The 21,186-nt window shown below is 59.4% G+C and overlaps 1 protein-coding gene across 1 annotated transcript in view; it reads left to right on the forward strand.

Moving 5' to 3' along the window:
* LGR6 (leucine rich repeat containing G protein-coupled receptor 6) overlaps positions 1-21,186 on the forward strand; it is a 177,804-nt gene that overhangs the window by 77,393 nt on the left and 79,225 nt on the right. The window contains exon 5 of the mRNA XM_064173489.1: positions 12,165-12,236. Within this exon, the coding sequence (XP_064029559.1) occupies positions 12,165-12,236 (72 nt within the window). The remainder of the gene's footprint in view (positions 1-12,164; positions 12,237-21,186) is intronic.

Here is a 21,186-nt window from a genome sequence, read left to right on the forward strand (position 1 = left end):
CTTCCACCTCTGCTGAAAAACGCAGGTCCTGAAGGAGATGTCTGGAGAGGGAATGTGAAGAGCCCAAGGGACAGGAGAGATCAGGGAAATGCTGGGATGTCAAGCATGGAAAGCAAGGAACAGGCAGGACAGCCTGGGCTCCTCCTTCACATAGCATCGAGTTCACACTGCCCCATCCTGCCCGGTGGCAGTGCGGGCAGAGGGGGAGCTGGGGAGGCCAAGGCACCCTTCAGGGATCACACTGGGCAGAGGCCACAAGACAGGCAGATGGGATGGGCACAGAACTGACCCAGCCCTGCTGTGGCCTGTGAAATGCCAGGTCTGCATCTGTGCCAGACTGCGAGAGGGCTGGCAGGGGTGTTAGAGGAATGCAGCTGGGGTCGTTGGGCTGGGAGGAGAAAAGGCTCAGGGGGCAGCGTGGGGGTGCCAGGCACAGATGTGCAGGCTGCTCACACCACTCCTCACTGCTGGCACGGGGCAGGGCAGGGCATGTTTGAAGTGGCTGCCTCTGCCCTTGCCACCCTCCTGCGCCTGCACTGCACAGCTGCTCCACAGGCAGCACAAGTGGCACAGGTGTCCTGGTGCATGCCAGGGCCAGCAGGAGCCTCAGACACCCTGGCAGGCTCAGATCCCTGCTCCACTGACTCCTCCTTTGCCTCTAATCTCCTCTCCCTCTGCCTCCACCATCCTGGGCATTCCCTCTGCCCATGCCCGGGTGATGCTCTCTCTGCCTGCTCTGCATGGACTCAGGCCAGGGCCCACAGGGCACCATGAGCCCCCTGGCAGATACTGCCACAGCCCCTTCCTACAGGGTGCATGCTGCAAGGCTGCTGGCACCCCTCTGGGGACCATCACCCAGCAAGGGCCATGTGGCTGCTGTGAGCTGTGCCCTGGCACCTCCGTGCCCGTCAGCCCTGCCTCTCCATCCATGCCTGTGCAAGTGGAATGTGAGCCCCAGGCATGTGCCTGCTGAGGGCTGCCTGCAGCCCTCTGGCACGGGGAAGCTCCTCCTGGTGCTCAGCTGCCACACAGGGACCAGCAGAGCTTCTGAGGAAGGCCCAAGGAGGACAAGGACCAGTCCCACTTGTGGGCTGCTGGTCCTGCCTGGGGCTTTGTTTCTGTGGCTGTGCTGGGCAGGGCAGAGCCTGGGCCCTGCAGCCCAGGGCAGGGGCACAGCAGCCCAGGTCTGCTGGAGCTCAAGCAGAGGCACAGCTGAAGGCCAAGGGACCCAGAGTGGCACTCGAGGGCTGCTGCTGGCCTTTGGGTGGGACACCCACTGGGTCTCAGTGGCTCTCTGAGATCTGAGCTCAGTGTTCAGAGCTGAGCACTGGAAGTGTCTGCTCTTTATCTCAGCCCAGCGGGAGGGCTTCTGTCGATGAGCTGGAGGCTGACCGGAGTCAGCTGAGGTTCTGCAAGTGGAGGTGAGGTGAATGAGGGTGGACACCAAGCTTGCAGGTATGCAGCTGCAGCAGGTCTGGTGGGCTTTGGAGCAGATGGCACCAGGATCTTGGGGGCAGATTGCACCTGCAGAGGTGACTGTCCCCAGGCAGGCTGCCTGAGGGCCGGCAGGTGACAGGCATGGCTGGAGCTGGGAGTGGCTGCCCCAAACGTGGCCAACTGCAGCCTGCAGGTGCGGAGCAGCTGACTCACAGCAGCATCAGAGACCTCAGCCCTGGTGACAGGAGTGTCCCCCGAGGCTGGCCGCTGGGCAGGGTGACAACAGCAGCATTTGACTTCTCTGTGCCGGGGCCCTGCAGCTGCTGGTGGTCAGGTGCCTGCCCACAAGGAAACTCTGGCTTGCATCTCGGGCTGTCAGGGGGGCTGGTGCCTTTCCAGCCTTTCCAGAGAGTTAGTTTATGTTTAAGAAAGGATGGGAAACACCCTGGGAATTCCTCCACAAACCTGCCTGTGCAGATGGTCCTCTCCCTGCCCTCGGAGTGAATCCCAGAGCTGCTGGGAGCAGGACCAGATTCTTGGCTGCTTCCCTGCACAAAAACCACCTGGAAAGCGGCCAGGGAGGCTGTGCAGAAGGCATGCAGGGGTACACCCGGGGGAGCAGGTGTGTGGAGACTGGGAAGAGAGCAAGTGAAGAGCTGGGCTGCCCCAGCACAGCACGAGGGCCTGCCACAGAGAGGGCTGGAGCCTCCTGCCCCAGCCTGGAGCCAGCCCTCAGCCTGAGGCCCTGCTCAGGTCCCCTCTGCTGCAGCAGCCCAGCAGCAGCTCTGGGGGCTCCTGGCTGATGGATTCAGCTTTTGCCAAGAGGCTTTGCAAGGGCATCTCCCCTCGGGGCTCTGCTCTGCAGCTTGGCCAACCCTCACCCACCCCATGGAGCCTATGCTCCAGTGCCAGGATCCTTAGGAAGCAGCTCCCTGGGCAGGTTTGGCTCCACGCCACAGCCCACCCTGGCACACATATCCCTCAGCAGCTGCTCTGCTGCACAAGCAGGGCTGGCAGGCCTCTTGCTTTCCTGGCTGAGCAGGCTGCAGCAGCACTCACTGGCCCAGAGGGAATCCCACAGCAGCCTCTGCAGGGAAAGGCTCCAGGTACAGCCACAGCCTGAGCTGCTCCCTCCGCAGCATGGAGGGCAAAGTGCCCTCGGCTGCAGCCCTGCACCTGCAGCAGCCAGCTGGGGCAGCTCACCCCTCTGCTCCCTCCCTCAGCAAGCCTCAACCAGCCTGGTGAGCCTGTAGACCCCCTGCTGCCCACCTCCTGCTGCCCACAGCCTGCCCACACAGAGCCTGGCATGTGCTGCCTGCAGCCTGCCCACACAGACCTCCTGCTGCCCACAGCCTGCCCACACAGAGCCTGGCATGTGCTGCCCACAGCCTGCCTCCCAAGCATGCTGACCCAGAGCTATCTGCAGCTGCTGCCACCCACTCGCTGCCCTGCTGCTGCCCACAGCTGGTCTCCACCAGCACAGAGACTGAGCTGGGCCTGGCAGGAGTGGCCTTGTTCTGCACATGCCACACCTGGCTGGGCTGGACCCTACCCAGTGGCCATTCGCTACCAGTCATGCTCTCTCCATCTCCCTGAGCTGCACTCTCAGCCTCTTGTGTGGTCCAGGACACAGAATCCCAGCGTGGCTGGCAGGGACCTCTGGAGATCATCCAGTCCAACCCCGTGCCAAAGCAGCATCACCCAGGGCAGGTCAGACAGGAATGTATCCAGGTGGGACTTGAAAGTTTCAAGAGCAGGAGACTCCACAGCCTCTCTGGGCAGCCTGCTCCAGGCTCCATCACCCTCACACCAAACAGCTTTCTCCTCCTGTTCAGGTGGAGCCTCCTGGGTTCCAATCTGTGCCCATTGCCCCTTGCCCTGCCCCTGGGCACCATTGATAAGAGTCTGGCCCCAGCCTCTTGCCCCCCATCCTTTAGCTCTTGCTGAGCACTGCTCAGCTCCCCTCTGGGGGTGCTCTTCTGCAGGCTCAGTCCCAGAGCTCTCAGCCTTTGCTCCTCACAGAGCTACTCCAGGCCCCCCAGCAGCTTTGTAGCCTCCCCTGGACTGTCCCCAGCAGTTGCCTGTCTCCCAGGGGTGCTGGCTGGCCTGGTTTCTGAGCACAGCACAAACACCTCCAGAAGAGCCCCAGGGTGGCTTGGAGGCAGCTTGGGACACAGGAATCCCCAGACAGACCTACCCCTGACAACCCCCAGCCTGTGCAGAACAGAAGCTCTTTGAGACAAAGGGAATGGTGTGGCACATCCAAGAGACGCTCCCATGGGGAGGCAGGAGGAACGTGCAGAGGTTGGAATGTCTTTAATCCCCGTGCTGGGGCTGCAGGCACAGTTGCCTGAAGCAATAACAGCCCTTTGACTGCGCTGGCTGAGTCACTTCAGCCTCCCAGGATGGGGACATTTGATCATGCACAGGCCTGCACCTCTGAGGGCTGTGAGTCTGCTCAGGCTGTCTTGTGCAAGGCTCCTGCTGCGATGGGAGCTGATCCCAGCATTCCTCTGGTGGCTCAGCCGTGCCCTGTGCCAACAAACAGCTACTGAGAAGGCTCCAGGGCCTCTGCAGAGCTGTTCCTGCTGCTCTGGGGAGCAGGTCGTGTGCCCATGGCTGCCAGGCTCTGAGCAGTGCTCTCCCACAGCTGCTTCTGAGCACTGTGCCGCCTCGGTGATCTTTGCTTGTTGTGTTCATCAGCATCCTCAGCCTGTGCAGAAGGCCTGGGGCTGCCTTTGGTCCTCCCTTTGGTGCTGCCTTCAGTGCTGCCTTGGGTGCTGCCCTCAGTGCTGCCTTGGGTGCTGCCTTTGGTGCTGCCTTGGGTGCTGCATTTGGTGCTGCCATGGGTGTAGCCTTTGGTGCTTCAGTGCTGCCTTGTATGCTGCCTCTGGTACTGCCTTTGGCGCTGCCTTCAGTGCTGTCTTCAGTGCTGCCTTAGTGTTGCCTTTGGCTCTGCCTTGGGTGCTGCCTTGAGTGCTGTCTTCAGTTCTGCCTTAGTGCTGCATTTGGTGCTGCCTTGGGTGCACCCTTTGGTGCTGCCTTGGGTGCTGCCCTTGGTGCTGCCTTTGGTTCTACCTTGGGCACTGCCTTTAGTTCTACCTTGGGTGCTGCCTTTGGTTCTGCTGCCAATGCTGCCTTTGATTTTGCCTTTAGTGCTGCCCTTGGTGCTGCCTTGGATTCTATCTTGGGTGCTGCCTTTGATGCTGCCTTCGATTCTGCCCTGGGTGCTGCCCTTGGTGCTGCCCTTGGTGCTGCCTTTGATTCCACCTTGGGTGCTGCCTTTGATGCTGCCTTCGATTCTGCCCTTGGTGCTGCCTTTGATTCTGCCCTGGGTGCTGCCCTGGGTGCTGCCCTTGGTGTTGCCTTTGGTTCTACCATGGGTGCTGCCTTTGATTCTACCTTGGGTGCTGCCTTCAGTGCTTCCTCTGGCATTGCCTTTGGTGCTGCCTTCAGTGCTGCCTTTGGTTCTCCCTTTGGGGCTGCCTTGGGTGTTGCCTTTTGGACTGCCTTGAGTGCTGCCTTGGGCACTGCCTTTGGTGCACCATTTGGTGCAGCCTTTGATGCTCCCTTCAGTGCTGCCTTGGGTGCTGCTTTTGGGGCTCCTTTGGGTGCTGCCTTGGGTGCTGCCTTGGGTCTTTATTCATTGAGACACAAACTTTTGCCTGGGACCTGAGGTGCTGCAGAACCAGGGGCTGGGTGGGAAGGTTGCTCCATGGCTCTGAGGAAGGCTGCCCCAGGCTGCTGGGAAGCAGCAGGCTGCAGTCACAAGCTGTTAAGTCCAGCAGTTTTGTCTGGACTGAAGCCAGCAGATGATGGAGAGAAAGGGAGCAAAGAAAGGGAAATAAACCTGAGCCCAGCATGAGCTGAGGGCTGCTGTGATCTTGTGGAGTGAGGTCCAGGTTCACAGACCATGTCTGTGCCTCATCCTATGATGTATCCAAGGATCCTGCTCCAGATTCCTGCATCATCCTCCATGCACAAACCCTGGGACACAGCTTCCTTTCCTGGAGGAGCAGGAATGCAAGGAGGGGATACAGCATGGCCAAGGCTTCTAGGGCCATGAAGTTAGGAGGTGATGGTTTTGAGGAGCTGTTCCCTCCTCATGATGCTGCTCACACGAGTCCTGCCATGGTCCCTTAATGCAGAACACATTTGGCTACCATGCAGCTGGCCTGGGGTCCAGAACAGCTTACACAAGACCAGCTCTGATAAACAGCAGTGCCCAGCAGCACTCCATGGCTTGCAGAGGTCTCCCAAACACCTTCTTTCAATATCTTGGTCCTTCCTGACCAACCTGATCTTCTATGCCAGGATCATCCAGCTATGGGTTGAGGGGAAGGCTGTGGGTGTTGCATTCCCAGGTTTGCAAAAGCCTTTGATACTGTTCCCCACAAAGTTCTTGTAGGCAAACTGGCTGCTGCTGGCTGGGCTGGCACAGCCTGATGGGTAAAGCACTGCTGGGCAGCAGGCCCAGAGAGTGGTGCTCAGTGGAGTTCAGTCCAGCTGGCACTGGGCACTGGTGGTGTTCCTCAGGGATCTGTGTGGGGACCACTTCTGTTTGACATCTTCACTGAGGACCTTGATTCAGGCAGTGTCAGCAGGGAGTGTGCAGATGGCACCAAGTCAGGTGGCAGTGCTGGTTTGATAGAGAGTAGAGAGGCTCTGCAGAGGGACTGGATCCATGACCAGCTTTAATGGGATGAGCTTCCACAAGAGCAAATGCAGCTCCTGCACTTGGGGCACAACAACCCCAAGCAAAGCTGCAGGCCTGGGCCAGTGTGGCTGGAGAGCTGCTGGCAGAAAGGGAGCTGGGGACTGTAATAGACAGGAGCTGAGTGTGAGCCAGCAGTGCCCAGGAAGCTGAGTGTGAGCCAGCAGTGTGCCCAGGGGGCTGAGTGTGAGCCAGCAGTGCCCAGGGAGCTGAGTGTGAGCCAGTAGTGCCCAGGGAGCTGAGTGTGAGCCAGCAGTGCCCAGGGGGCTGAGTGTGAGCCAGCAGTGTGCCCAGGGGGCTGAGTGTGAGCCAGCAGTGCCCAGGGAGCTGAGTGTGAGCCAGCAGTGTGCCCAGGGGGCTGAGTGTGAGCCAGCAGTGCCCAGGCAGCCAAGAAGGCCAATGGCATCCTGGCTGGGATTAGAAGTGCTGTGCCCAGCAGCAGCAGGAGGGGATTGTGCCCTTGGGCTGGGCTCTGGTGAGGCCACAGCTCGAGTGTGCTGTGCAGTTTGGGGCACTGCAATGCAGCAGAGCTGTGGAGGTGCTGGAGCAGGTCCAGAGGAGGGCAAGAAAGCTGTGAAGGGCCTGGAGAGTAAATCTGGTGAGGAGAGAGTGAGGGAGCTGGGGATGGGCAGTGTGGAACAGAGGAGGCTCAGGGCAGAGCTCACTGCTGCCTGCAGCTGCCTGAAGGGACACTGTGGAGAGGCTGCTGCTGGGCTCTGCTCACAGGGAACTGCAGGCAGAGCAAGGGGGAATGGCCTCAAGCTGAGGCTGGGGAGGTTTAGATTGGACATTAGGAGGAAGTTTTTCCTGTTGAGAGTGGTCAGGGGCTGGGATGAGCTGCCCAGGGAGGTGCTGCAGTCCCCCAGCCTGGCTGTGTTTCAGGTGGTTTGGCTGTGGTGCTTGGGGCTGTGGTTTGAGGTGAATCTTGCAGAGAGCTCTAGCTTGGGCTTGGTGGTCCTGAGGGTCTGTGCCAGCCTGGGTGGTTCTGTGACTCTTTGATCTTTTGTCTGAACCAGAACAGCTTCAGTTTGGGACCAGTCTTTGCTGCTGGTGGTCTGCAGAGTCTGTCAGAATGTGTCAGTGCTTGGGGAAGGGAATAGATGGGAGGCAGCAGGACAGCAGCACTGTGACAAATGGATTTTGCTTCATTGTTGACTTCAGACACTTCCAGTGCTCAGCTCTGAACACTGAGCTCAGATCTCAGAGAGCCACTGAGACCCAGTGGGTGTCCCACCCAAAGGCCAGCAGCAGCCCTCAAGTGCCACTCTGGGTCCCTTGGCCTTCAGCTGTGCCTCTGCTTGAGCTCCAGCAGACCTGGGCTGCTGTGCCCCTGCCCTGGGCTGCAGGGCCCAGGCTCTGCCCTGCCCAGCACAGCCACAGAAACAAAGCCCCAGGCAGGACCAGCAGCCCACAAGTGGGACTGGTCCTTGTCCTCCTTGGGCCTTCCTCAGAAGCTCTGCTGGTCCCTGTGTGGCAGCTGAGCACCAGGAGGAGCTTCCCCGTGCCAGAGGGCTGCAGGCAGCCCTCAGCAGGCACATGCCTGGGGCTCACATTCCACTTGCACAGGCATGGATGGAGAGGCAGGGCTGACGGGCACGGAGGTGCCAGGGCACAGCTCACAGCAGCCACATGGCCCTTGCTGGGTGATGGTCCCCAGAGGGGTGCCAGCAGCCTTGCAGCATGCACCCTGTAGGAAGGGGCTGTGGCAGTATCTGCCAGGGGGCTCATGGTGCCCTGTGGGCCCTGGCCTGAGTCCATGCAGAGCAGGCAGAGAGAGCATCACCCGGGCATGGGCAGAGGGAATGCCCAGGATGGTGGAGGCAGAGGGAGAGGAGATTAGAGGCAAAGGAGGAGTCAGTGGAGCAGGGATCTGAGCCTGCCAGGGTGTCTGAGGCTCCTGCTGGCCCTGGCATGCACCAGGACACCTGTGCCACTTGTGCTGCCTGTGGAGCAGCTGTGCAGTGCAGGCGCAGGAGGGTGGCAAGGGCAGAGGCAGCCACTTCAAACATGCCCTGCCCTGCCCCGTGCCAGCAGTGAGGAGTGGTGTGAGCAGCCTGCACATCTGTGCCTGGCACCCCCACGCTGCCCCCTGAGCCTTTTCTCCTCCCAGCCCAACGACCCCAGCTGCATTCCTCTAACACCCCTGCCAGCCCTCTCACAGTCTGGCACAGATGCAGACCTGGCATAGCCTCATCCTCCTGCCCCCTGTGCTCTGACTGCTCTCCTGCTGCCCCACGGCCTGCAAGGCAGGCCCAGATGGGGCAGTGTGACCTGGCCAATGCCTGCCCAGCAGCAGCAGGGGCAGAAGGATCCGTGCTGGTCTCCTGCTCCTCATACCCCCATGCAGCAAATCCCAGAGCATGTCTGTCTTGGCTTGTGCCCCCTGGCACTGCTAGCAGGGCACAATCCCGTGCCAGGCTCTGACTGTGCAGCAGCTTAGCCCTGTCCACCCACGGAGCCTTGCTCCTGGTATCCCTGCAGCATCCTGCATTTTCCAGCTGCTCTCCCACCCTGGCTGACTTCTGCAGCCCTGCCGTGTGCAGGGTGCCCTGTGCTGTTGTGCTGCTTGGGTGCTGCCTGCCCCCCACCCAGTGAAATGCCCCAGGCTAGGCTCAGGCAGCTAAGGGATGGAGCTCTGCTTCCAGCTTAGCACAGCTTGCAAGCAGACACAGACACAGCCCCACAGCTAGATAGAGGTTAAAGCAGCCCAGAGACACAACAACCCCCCCAGGACAGACAGGATGCCGGAGGGCTCCCGACGCAGACCTCCCCTGCCTCCCCTTCCCTCCCTCCCTCCTGGAATGACCAAATCAGCCCAGGTGTATCTCGGGTGCTAACTGTGGAGATCTGAGGTGAGATGTCAGACAACATCACAGAGAGCAGAGGGGCAGCAAGGGGCAGCAAGGAGGAGCAGGAGAGCAGAGCTGAGCAGTGTGAGAAGTGTCTCCTCGAGGGTCTGGCTGTGCAGGGCAGAAGCAGCAGTGGTGCAGGGCACTGTTGAGGTTTTCCTTGCTTCTCACAGCTCAGCATTTAATTTCCCTCAGTAAATATTCCAATTAGCCTCACACCAGCACAGCTGTCAGCAGCAACAACCTTCTGCTGCCAGCTCTCAGCCAGCTCCTTAGTGCTGTCACCTGCAGGGCAGACCTTGCCCCACATCCCCTTGCTGTGGGGGGGCTGTTGCGCAGTTTGAGTTGGTCTCTGCTGCCTTTTTGTGCCACGTCACAGAGGTCTTCTCTCCTGAGCTGCACTGCAGCATCTGCTATCTCGCTGGAGCCCCAGTGGGTGACATCTCTGCTTCCCTCTCTGTCCTCAGGGCTTCTTACGCTGCAGAAAAGCCCAAACCCAGATGGCTTTGGCCCAGCTCAGCTTTCAGCAGCCACTGCTGAGCACTGCTTTGTTTCCTTGCTTTTCCCTCTCTGTGTGTACAGAAACTTCACTCTAAGTACTCTTTCGCCCAGGACTTGAGGAGTTCTGTGCCCTGCAGCTTCCCTTCTTTAAAGACTGTCTCTGTAATTGTCTTTTTCCAGCTTCATTTCCATGACAGACCTCTTAATGCTCCATGGCAAAGCCCTCACAGCAGTGGGGAAGCCTCTTGCTTGCTGCAGTCCTCCTTGGGCTGCCCCTTGCTACACACTCCACGATCTCTGCCTTTGACACTGGTAGCAATCACAGTCCCCTAAGCACCATCTCCTCTCCCATGTCATCTCCAACCACTCCTTGAAGTGAAAGCAGAACTCCCAGATATGGGAATATTCCTCTTTTGGCACTCCTCAGCACAGCTGCCACACAGCTGCATTGACTGGAAGAGACCTTTCAGATCCTTGAGTCCAGTCCTCAACCCAGCACTGCCAACTCACCAGGGAGAAGGCCATGAAGATAATCAGGGGCTGGAGTACCTCTGCTGTGGGGACAGGCTGGGGGAGCTGAGGGTGTTCAGAAGAGAAGACTCCAGGGAGACCTTAGAGCTGCTGCCAGTGCCTGGAGGGGCTATGAGCAGCCTGCAGAGGGACTGCTCCCGAAGGCCTGCAGGGACAGGCCAAGGGCAGTGGCTGCAAACTGGAGCAGAGCAGATTGAGATTGGATGTGAGGAACAAGTTCTGCAGCAGGAGGCTGCTGGAACACTGCAGCAGGCTGCCCAGGGAGGTGGCTGAGGCTCTGTCCCTGGAGATATTCCAGATGATGCTGGACAGGGCTGTAGGCAGCCTGCTCCAGTGGAGGATGTCCCTGCTGAGGGCAGGGGGTTGGGCTGGGTGAGCTTTGGAGCTCCCTTCCGAGACGATTCTGTGGTTCTGTACTGGGATGTCTCCCTGGCCCGCTGGAGCTTGTGCCCTCCTGTGCCAGTTCTGGAGCAGCTGAGTCAGCAGTCAAGCACTCAGCCTGTCCAGAGATGCCAAAACCTGTGAACTCACCTGCCTGGTGCTGCAGAGGTCAGTGAGCTAGGACTGGAACATCTCTCCTGTGAAGGAAGACTGAGAGCCCTGGGGCTGTCTCGTCTGCAGGAGGGGATCTGATCAGAGTCCATAAATAGCTGAGGGGTGGGTGTCAGGGTGAGGGTGCCAGGCTCTTTGTGGTGGTGCCCAGTGATAGGACCAAGAATAGTGGGCACAAGCTGGAACCCAGAAGGTTCCAGCTCAACGTGAGGAGAAACTTCTTCGGTGTGAGAGTGCTGGAGCCTGGAGCAGGCTGCCCAGAGAGGTTGTGGAGTCTGCTTCTCTAGAGACTTTCCAAACCCACCTGGGCTTCTATGTGACCTGCCCTGGGTGACCTTGCTCTGGCAGGGAGGTTGGCCTGGATGATATCCAGAGGTCCCTTCCAGCCCCTTCCATCTTGTGATTCTGTGACAGCAGCTGACTAGGTCAGAAATAGCTCTGGGGTCTGGTTCTGACCCTGTCTAACTGCACTCAGACCTCCTCCCCTGCACCCAGTGTCTGCTCCTCTGCAGTCACCTGTGCACTCACCTCAGTGTCCTGAGGCCTTCTCCGTGCCCTCACTCCCATTTCTAAGGAGCCCTCCTGGGTTCAGCCCAGCAGCTCCAGACACCTGCTCTCTCCAGAGCCCCTGGGCCCATCTGGGTTCTTCCCACAACAGCTCCAGCTGCCGCTGCGAGCTGTGCCGGAGCTGCCAAGCCCTCAGCAAGCAGCTCTGGAGTGGCTTCTTGCCCGCTGTGCTTGCAGCTGTCCCAGGAGCCCACAGGTGCTTTCCACAGACCCTGTGCCAGCAGAGGTGACCCCCAGTGCCATGCCCAAGCAGCGCAGACGTGGCACAGCCCAGCTGCAGGCTTTGCTTCGCTCACGCCTGTGCAGTGCAGTGGCCTCTGCAGCTCACCTCCTGCCGCTGGGTCCCTCACTGTAGCACCGAGCTCACCCCCGAGTCCCTCTGCTGGAGGGCACTGGGCCAGCCTGGGCTGCAGCTCACCTGCCAGCATCTGCGAGCTGGCTTAAGAGCCCTGGGTGAGCAACATGAGGCTGAGAGCCCCGGGGCTGTTTAGTCTGGAGATGGGAAGGCTGAGAGGGGACCTGATCAATGGGTACGAATATCTGAGGAGAGGGGGTCAGGGGCTGGGGCCAAGCTCTTTTCGCTGGTCAGCAGCAATAGGGCAAGGAGCAGTGGACACAAACTGGAACAGAGAAGGGTTCAGCTCAACGTGAGGGTGACAGAGCCCTGGAGCAGGCTGCCCAATGAGGTTGTGCAGTGTCCTGTGGAGACTGCAAATCCACCTGGATGCATTCCTGTGTGGCCTGCCCTGGGTGATGCTGCCTCGGCAGGGGGTGGGACTGGGTGATCCCTGAAGGTCCCCTCCAGCCTCTGCGACTCTGAGATTCCGTTTCTGTGCTGCTTTGATTCTGTGCTTCTGTACTTCTGTTCCTGTGTTTCTGCGATTCCCACCCCCAGCCCCCCGCAGCTCTCCAGCCAGAGTCGGGGGCAGCCTCAGGAACAAGCAGCAGCAGCAGCTCCATTCTCTCTCTGCCTTTTTCCTCCTTAACCAAGTTTGCTTTGTTTCTAATTGTAGGATGCTGCAGAACAATCAACTGCGCCGCATCCCCGCCGAGGCTCTGCGAGACCTTCCAAACCTCCAGTCTCTGTAAGTCATTAAAAGGCAGCGCTGGGAGCTGCCGAGGCCCGCGGGGGGCCCGGGGCTCCTCCGCCTTTGAGTCATTAGTTCCTTTGTCAGGGATGTTCTGTCTTCTCTGCCTTTTCTTCTCCAATTAACGCAAAGATTGCTGTGGCCTGGCGGAGGCGGGGGGCAGGGCAGCGGCCGCGGCGAGAGCGCTGCCGGGATGCGGCTGCTGGAGTCGCAGCTCCCCATCTGCGCCCGGGGACGGAAAGGCCACCGGCGGCAGCAGGGGCTTGGCGGAACGCTGCCAGGCAGCCAGCCAGAAGGGACTCTCTGCTCTCCCCTTGTGCCCCACGCCGGGGAGGCGACCTGCCGGGGAGTGCAGGGGCCGCTGCGGTGTGCCGGTGTGCCAATGTGCCGGTGTGCCGGTGTGCCAATGTGCCGGTGTGCCGGTGTGCCAATGTGCCGATGTTACGGTGTGCTAGTGTTACGGTGTACTGGTGTACCAGTGTTATGGTGTGCCGGTGTGCCGGTGTGCCGGTGTGCCGGTGTGCTGGTGTGCTGGTGTGCCACTGTGCCAGTGTTATGGTGTGCTGGTGTGCCACTGTGCCGGTGTTATGGTGTGCCGGTGTTATGGTGTGCCGGTGTGCTGGTGTGCTGGTGTGCCAGTGTTATGGTGTTATGGTGTGCCGGTGTACCGGTGTGCTGGTGTGCCAGTGTTATGGTGTTATGGTGTGCCGGTGTGCCGGTGTGCTGGTGTGCTGGTGTGCTGGTGTGCCAGTGTTATGGTGTGCCGGTGTACCAGTGTGCTGTTGTACCGGTGTGCTGGTGTGCCGGTGTGCCAGTGTACCGGTGTGCCGGTGTTACGATGTGCTGCTGTGCCGCTGTGCCACTGTTACGGTGTGCCACTGTTACGGTGTGCCAGTGTTACGATGTGCTGCTGTGCCGCTGTGCCACTGTTACGGTGTGCCGGTGTTACGATGTGCTGCTGTGCCGCTGTGCCGCTGTGCCACTGTTACGCTGTGCCGCTGTGCCACTGTTACGCTGTGCCGCTGTGCCACTGTTACGGTGTGCCACTGTTACGATGTGCCGCTGTGCCGCTGTGCCACTGTTACGGTGTGCCGGTGTTACGCTGTGCCGCTGTGCCACTGTTACGGTGTGCCGGTGTTACGATGTGCTGCTGTGCCACTGTTACGGTGTGCCAGTGTTACGATGTGCCGCTGTGCCGCTGTGCCGCTATGCCACTGTTACGGTGTGCCGGTGTTACGCTGTGCCGCTGTGCCACTGTTACGGTGTGCCACTGTTACGGTGTGCCGGTGTTACGATGTGCTGCTGTGCCACTGTTACGGTGTGCCGCTGTTACGGTGTGCCAGTGTTACGATGTGCCGCTGTGCCGCTGTGCCGCTATGCCACTGTTACGGTGTGCCGGTGTTACGATGTGCCGCTGTGCCACTGTTACGGTGTGCCACTGTTACGGTGTGCCGGTGTTACGATGTGCTGCTGTGCCACTGTTACGGTGTGCCGCTGTTACGGTGTGCCAGTGTTACGATGTGCCGCTGTGCCGCTGTGCCGCTGTGCCACTGTTACGGTGTGCCACTGTTACGGTGTGCCGGTGTTACGATGTGCTGCTGTGCCACTGTTACGGTGTGCCACTGTTACGGTGTGCCAGTGTTACGATGTGCCGCTGTGCCGCTGTGCCACTGTTACGGTGTGCCACTGTTACGGTGTGCCAGTGTTACGATGTGCCGCTGTGCCACTGTGCCACTGTTACGGTGTGCCGGTGTTACGATGTGCCGCTGTGCCGGCTGGGCTGCGCTACCGGCGCGGGAGGTGCCGAAGTCGGGCAGAGAGGCTCTAAAACACCTGTGGTGACTCAGCCATGAGAGGACGCTGAGGCTGTGGCAGAGCTGTCCCCTAAAGAGAGGCTCTCTGCCCAGGCTGGTGCTGCTGGACTCGCTCCAGTGCCATCACTGGAACGCTGCAGCAGTTTCCCTGAGGGGCAGCCTGTGCCCAGCTCCTGCTAGGGAAGGGCTGCTTGGAGCAGGAGGAGCAGCACATGGAATTGGGCTGAGCCTCTACTCTGCCCTGCTGAGACTTCATCTTTAGTACTGCCTTCAGGTTTGGGCTCCCCAGTTGCAGAGGGACAGGAGGACACTGGAGATGGTCCAGTGGAGGGCTCCAAGGATGATGAGGGGACTGCAGCACTGCCTGGGGAGGAGAGGCTGAGGGACCTGGGGCTGCTTAGTCTGGAGAAGAGAAGACTGAGAAGGAGTTTAATCAATGTTTATGAACATCTGAGGGCTGGGGGTCAGGCTCTGCTCACTGCTCCCTGGGATAGGACAAGCAGCAGTGGATGGAAGCTGCAGCACAGGAGGTTGAAGCTCAGCACAAGGGGAACTTCTTGCCTGGAAGGGTCCCAGAGCCCTGGCACAGGCTGCCCAGAGAGGTTGTGGAGTCTCTTCTCTGGAAGCTTTCCAGGCCTGTCTGGATGTGTTCCTGTGTGCCCTGAGCTAGATTGGATGGTCCTGCTCTGGCTGGGGGAGTTGGACTTGATGACCTCTTTGGGTCCCTTCCAACTCCTGACATCCTGACATCCTGTGAACCACTGGAAAACTGACCTGACCCCAGTCCTGGGCTGGCTGTGTCTGCCTACCACAGCAGGGTTTACTGGCAGTGATGCCAAGGTGTCTCCAGGACAGTCTCCTGCTTGGATCAAGCCTAGCATCAGTAGAGGTGAGGCAGTTTTGTCTACCCAAACCTTGAAACCCTCCAAGTGTAGAAATTCTCCTCTTGGTAGTGACCTGACCTGGGATTATCCTTCCTGGAGCAGCAACTTTTCCTTAAGCCCAACCTAAAGCTCCTAGAGCACCATTCTGGTCATTGCTCTTTGTCTGATCACTTAGAACCACCCAGAAGAGCTTGGTGCCATCACAGAATGCTCTGGGTGGTAAGGGGCTCCAAAGCTCATCCAGCCTAACCTCCTGCCCTCAGCAGGGACATCTTCCACTAGAGCAGGTCACACACAGCCCTCTCCAGCCTCACTTTGAGTATCTCCAGGGATGGGCCTCAACCACCTCCCTGGGCAACCTGTTGCAGTGCTCCAGCAGCCTCCTGCTGCAGAACTTGTTCCTCACATCCAATCTCAATCTGCTCTGCTCCAGTTTGCACCCACTGCCCTTGGCCTGTCCCTGCAGGCCTCTGCAAATTGTCTCTCTGCATCTAAACTTAAGGGTTGGAAGGGACCTCTGCAGATCATCCAGCCCAAGCCCCTGCCAGGGCAGCAGCACCCAGGGCAGGGCACACAGGAACACAGCCAGGAGGGTTTGAAAGGCTCCAGGGCAGGAGACTCCACAGCCTCTCTGGGCAGCCTGCTCCAGGCTCCAGCACCCTCACACTCACAAAGGTTCCCCTCCTCTTCCCCTGCCACCTCCTCTGCTCCAGCTTGCCCCCAGTGCCCCTTGTGCTGCCCTTGGCCACCCCTGGGCAGAGCCTGCCTGCGTCCTGCCCACACTGCCCTGCCCAGCTTGAGCACAGCACTGAGGGCAGCCCTCAGGCTGCTCTGCTGCCAGCTGCCAGCCCCAGCTGCCTCAGCCTGGCCCCACAGGAGATGCTCACTGCCTGCAGCAGCCTGGGGGCTCTGGGCTGGGCTCTCTCCAGCACTTCCCTGAGCTCCTTCTTGGCCTGAGGTGCCCAGAACTGGACACAAGATTCCAGGTGTAGTCAACTTCTCCTTCAAAGAGGGAAATACGACACAAAGATGACCTGCTCTGGGAAGCAGGAGTGGCACAGTGTGGACATGGGCAGGCACTCTTGTGGCAGAGGAGGACCTGAGATGCTCTGCTTGGCTGTCACTGGTGCTGCCATGGCTTCTCCAAACGCAGCCACTAGCCTCAGGCCAAGATGCTCCAGGGCAGGCCTGTGTTTGAGAGATTATTTTTTCCCCTCTGAGTCATTTCCCCCAGGTTTAAGAGGCTCCTGTGTGTTTGTTGCCAGAAACTCAGCCAACATGGAACACCCACAGGTCACCCACAGCCTGCCTTCCAGGCTGCTCTGCTCAGGCTGTCTGAGTTACCAGGCTGATGTGGCACTTCATGGATCATCAACCCTCTGCCTGGAAGCTGCCAGCACAGCCTGAGCAGGCAGGAGGGCTGAAAACAGGGGTGGAAAATGAAGCCAAGAGGAGTGGGGTGGAACAGGCAGCTGCCCTGGACAGAAGGGGATTGTGTGCTGCTTATTTTCTTGCTCTTTCAGATGTTTGCATTTGATGTTCTCCTTCATCACTCTGGGCTTCAGGCAGGATTCAAAGGGAAAGTATCAGAGCAGGACAAGCTGGCACAGGAGAGGGAAAGCAGAGCACTGTCAGGCTCAGAGCAGAAGCAGCCAGGCTGAGAGTGGGCTGGGGAAGATTGCAGGGATGAGGTGGCCAAACAGGTGGGATAGAAGGGGATCACAGAGCCACAGAGTGCTCTGGGCTGCTGGGGAGCTCCAAAGCTCATCCAGTCCAACCCCCTGCACTCTGCACGGACATCCTGCACCAGAGCAGGCTGCCCACAGCCCTGCCCAGCGTCACCAGGAGCATCTCCAGGCATGGGACATCAACCACCTCCTTGGGCAACCTGTTGTAGTGTTCCAGCAGCCTCCTGCTGCAGAACTTGTTCCTCACCTCCAATCTCAATCTGTTCTGCTCTCATTTCAAGCCACTGCCCTCGGCCTGTCCCTGCAGGCCTCTGCAGACAGTCCCTCTGCAGCCTGCTTGTAGCCCCCCCAGGTACTGGAAGGCATCTCCAAGGTTTCTCCAGAGCCTTCTCTTCTCCAGGCTGAACAGCCCCAACTGTCCCAGCCTGTCCTCACAGCAGAGCTTCTCCAGCCTCTGATCAGCTTTGTGGTATCCTCTGGACCCTCTCCAGCAGGTCCAGGTCCTTCCTGTGTTGGGGGGCCCAGAGCTGGACACAGCACTGTGAGGTCTACCCAAAGGCCACACTGCTTTGGATGCAGCCCAGGCTGCCCTTGGCCTCCTTGGCTGCCAGTGCCCATTGCTGGCTTCTGTCCAGCTTCTCACCCACCAGCACCCCAAAGTCCTTTTCCACAGGGATGCTTCTGTAGAGCCACTGTAAGTCAGAGGTTGGTGCCTGCTGCCTGCCCAGCACCCAGCTGGAGCTGAGATGCAGCAAACTCCTCCTTTGTCACTGGAGTCTCTGAGACAGGGAAGCAAACATTAGTGATTATTAAACTCAAGTTGTCTCCAAAGGTGGCAGCTGTCCTGCCTGGTGAGCTCTGAGAGGATGCTCACTGAGCTAGGACACAGCCACCCAAGCCTTGGTAGCACTGCTGGTCCCTTTGCTGCCATGGTGGGGTCCACGCTGGGGTCCTAGGCATGAGGCAGCTTCAGACCTGCACTAGATTACAGGGGCAGTTGCTGGCTGAGGGTGCCAGACACTGCTCTAGGGCATGGCACCAGCTGGGACAGCTGCAGCACAGGATCAGTTCACACATAGGTGCTCAAGAAGAGGAAAGTGCAGGCAGGCAGAAACTCCACTGCCCATTGTCACTCAGAGAGCAGAGGGAAGGTTGCTCCTCACTCTGAGGCAGGGCATGCACAGGGAAGCAGGAGTCTCCTGTCCAGAGTGACCAGAGAGTCCATGGCACACTCTGGGCATCAGCTCTGCTCTCCAGAGCAGCTTCCCTGCAGGGCAGCCTGTTCCACACAGGAGCCCTCTGGCACTGCACTTGCAGCCCTCACCTCTTCCACAGCTTTCTCTCATGGCAGCATGAGCAGAGGACTCCACCTCAGAGAAAGGGTACCACAGCCTGGGTCTTGCTCACACATCTGTCTCTAGAAGACCAGAAGGGAGGAAGGAGGAACAGTCCCAGGGGCCATGCTCGCTGTCCTGCTGTGAGCCCCCTCCTGCTCTCCCCTTTGCAGCTGGTTAGGATAAGGATTTGTCCAGACAAGGAACCTTCTCCAAGCTGCCAAGCCATGGGTTCAGGGTGCAGAATTGTCCATGGCAGGTGTGGCATCACCCTGAGATGTTTGGTGGGGCAGGAACAGCAAAGGGTTAACTCATCTGAACTCACCTCCAGCAGCCTGGGTTTCAGGAAACCCAAGATCCTGAAGTGCCAGACTTTCACAGCCAGAAAACTGGCTTCAGATTCAGGCAAGTTTAGCTGAGCTGGGAGGGTCTCCCCCTGTGGATTCTCTCCCTCTGTGATCTCCCCTCACATGTTCTAACTAAGGAAGATGTAGTCCTGAAGTCTGGTGAATAATATCAAAGACACTGGCAGGGCTTCCCCTGCAACCCCTGCCCAGGTTCTGGAAGACTGGAGGGGGTTCCAGTCCCCCAGCACAGTTCTGTGCCAAGGTCACTTGCAGATCTAGAACAGCCAATGCCCAGCACAGCCATACCCAGTACAGCCAATGCCCATCACAGCCATGCCCAGCACAGCCATTCCCAGCACATCCAATCCCAGCACACCCAATCCCAGCACAGCCATGCCCAGCACAGCCATTCCCAGCACATCCAATCCCAGCACAGCCATTCCCAGCACATCCATTCCCAGCACATCCAATCCCAGCACACCCAATCCCAGCACAGCCATTCCCAGCACATCCATTCCCAGCACATCCAATCCCAGCACACCCAATCCCAGCACAGCCATTCCCAGCACAGCCATTCCCAGCACATCCAATCCCAGCACAGCCATTCCCAGCACATCCATTCCCAGCACATCCAATCCCAGCACATCCAATCCCAGCAAATCCATTCCCAGCACATCCAATCCCAGCACATCCATGCCCAGCACATCCAATCCCAGCACATCCATTCCCAGCACATCCATTCCCAGCACATCCAATCCCAGCACATCCATGCCCAGCACATCCATTCCCAGCACATCCATTCCCAGCACATCCAATCCCAGCACATCCATTCCCAGCACAGCCATTCCCAGCACATCCAATCCCAGCACATCCATGCCCAGCACATCCCTTCCTCAGCCTTTCTGTGCTGTCCCAGGGCCTGGCAGCTCCAAGCTCGCTGCACTCCCCTGAGTGCCACTCAGGGCCTTGCCTTGGCCCTGGCAGCTTCTCCTCTCAGGCAGAGCTGTTTGTGGCTCCCTCTGCCCCACGGCTGCCTGCCAGCCTGCAGAGGCAGGTGGCGATGCCATCCTGATGCCACATCCTCACCAGGCCCACCTGCCCTTGCCAGCACTTCTCACTGCAGGCCCTCTGGGGCTGCAGCCATGCCTCTGGGGCCAGAGCCAGACCTGGCCTGCTCCTTGGCAGCTGCTGGGTGCGGAGCAGTGGCACCTGGAGCCCCAGCGGGCAGGAAGGAGACCTTGGCAGGGGCCGGCAGATAAATACCAAAGGAATTTGGATCACAGGAGCAGGGAATACAAGGCTCTGGAGATGGAACCTCCTGCCAGGAGTGAGGGACTGCTTCCCAGCAGGGCTGCTCGCTCTGGGAAGCCGTTGGGCAGCAGTGGGGAGGCTCAGAGGGAGCAGGCAGTGCCCTGCTGCAGCTGTGCTGCCCTGGCAGGGGCTGCTGCTGCTCTGCAGACACAGAGGAAGGCAGTTGTGTGTCAGGCTGGTACCAGCTCTGTGCTTTGGGCACTGATCCAAGCAGGTGGGCACCGTCCCTGCTCCAGTGCCAGGCCGGAGGAGTCTGAGGCCGCTCGGTGTGCAGGTGCAATTGCCAGGCCTGCAGAGGGGGGAAAGCAGCGAGGAAAGAGACTGAAGGAGTAAGAGAGCAAGAGCAGCTCTTCACTTTGCTGTTCCAAATCCTTATGGAGCTGGCTGAAGGTGGCTGCCTCGTTCTGGAGCTCCTTGGGAAGGTGCTGAGCCTGTGTCTGCTGGGTGCTGCCCAGAGCAGATGTGAGGGGGTAGGGGGATTAGTGCCAGCCAGAAGAGTGCCAAAGCTTTTCCAGGGTGGGTAGCTGCGAGGTGGCCTCAGCACAGCTTCCCTCACCTGGCTTTGAGGCTCCCACAGGAGGTTCCCAAGTGGCCTGGTGCAGCTTCCCCAGGGTTGCCAATGCAGCTCAGGGGCACAGCAGCAGCCTGTGCTGTCAGCATGGGCACCTGGTTCTAGCCCGCGGCCGTGGGTCAGAGCTCTGCATTCCTGCAGGTGGGGGAGGAACTGCACTAAGAGCCAACTGCAGGGACTACAGAGAGCCTTTGGGCAGCCCTAGGCCAGCAGCAGCTTTGCTGACCCAGGACTTCACTCAGACGTCTGGGAGCACAGAAGCCAGTTGTGGCGCCTGAGACCTGAAGGGTGGTTCCAAGCCCCTTGTGGACAGAGTGCCCCAGGGCATCCCCCTCCTTCTCTGCCATCAGGCTCCTGTCTCTCAGCCCTGCTCTGCAGTGCTCCCCTTCCCCAAGAGCAGCAGCAGCAGCAGTTCTGCTGCTGAGCAGTGAAGACTCAAGACCCTTCCCCATGGCACTGGGCTTCTCCTGCCTCCTTTCCACAGGGGGCTTGGGGTTTCCTCTCACCTCTGGGCAGATGCAGCAGGTGCTGGCAGACATTGCCTTGGCTCCTTGCAGGCCATTTTCCTGCCCTGTGTCCAGGAGGATTGACTCTTGCTGGTGATGGCCTGGTTGCTAAAGCAGAGGGGCCCAGGAGAGACACCTGTGACTGTGCCCCTCTGTCTGCTGTCCCTTGGCAGCTTGCTCTGTGTGCAGAGTACCAGGGAAGCAGCTGCAGATAAGCAAGAGTCCTCCCCCCTTCTGCTGGTGGGGAATGAGCCCAATAAGGAGTTAACCATCACCACTGCAAGCAGGCACAGCTGGTGGCTGCTGCCCTGGTGAAGGGTGGTCCCTGGCACCCTGCTCTCCTGTTGGCTCTCCTTTCCCCCTCATGCTTTGTGCTCACTGCGTCCCTCAGCAGTAGCTGCAGGAGTAACTTGCCACTGCCACAAAGCTCTTGGGCCAAGCTGAAGTCAGTCACAGCCTCTCTGAGGAGGATGAGAAAGCTGCAGAGGGACT

The sequence above is a fragment of the Pogoniulus pusillus genome, chromosome 39 (assembly GCF_015220805.1).
Source record: "Pogoniulus pusillus isolate bPogPus1 chromosome 39, bPogPus1.pri, whole genome shotgun sequence".
Taxonomy (NCBI): domain Eukaryota; kingdom Metazoa; phylum Chordata; class Aves; order Piciformes; family Lybiidae; genus Pogoniulus; species Pogoniulus pusillus.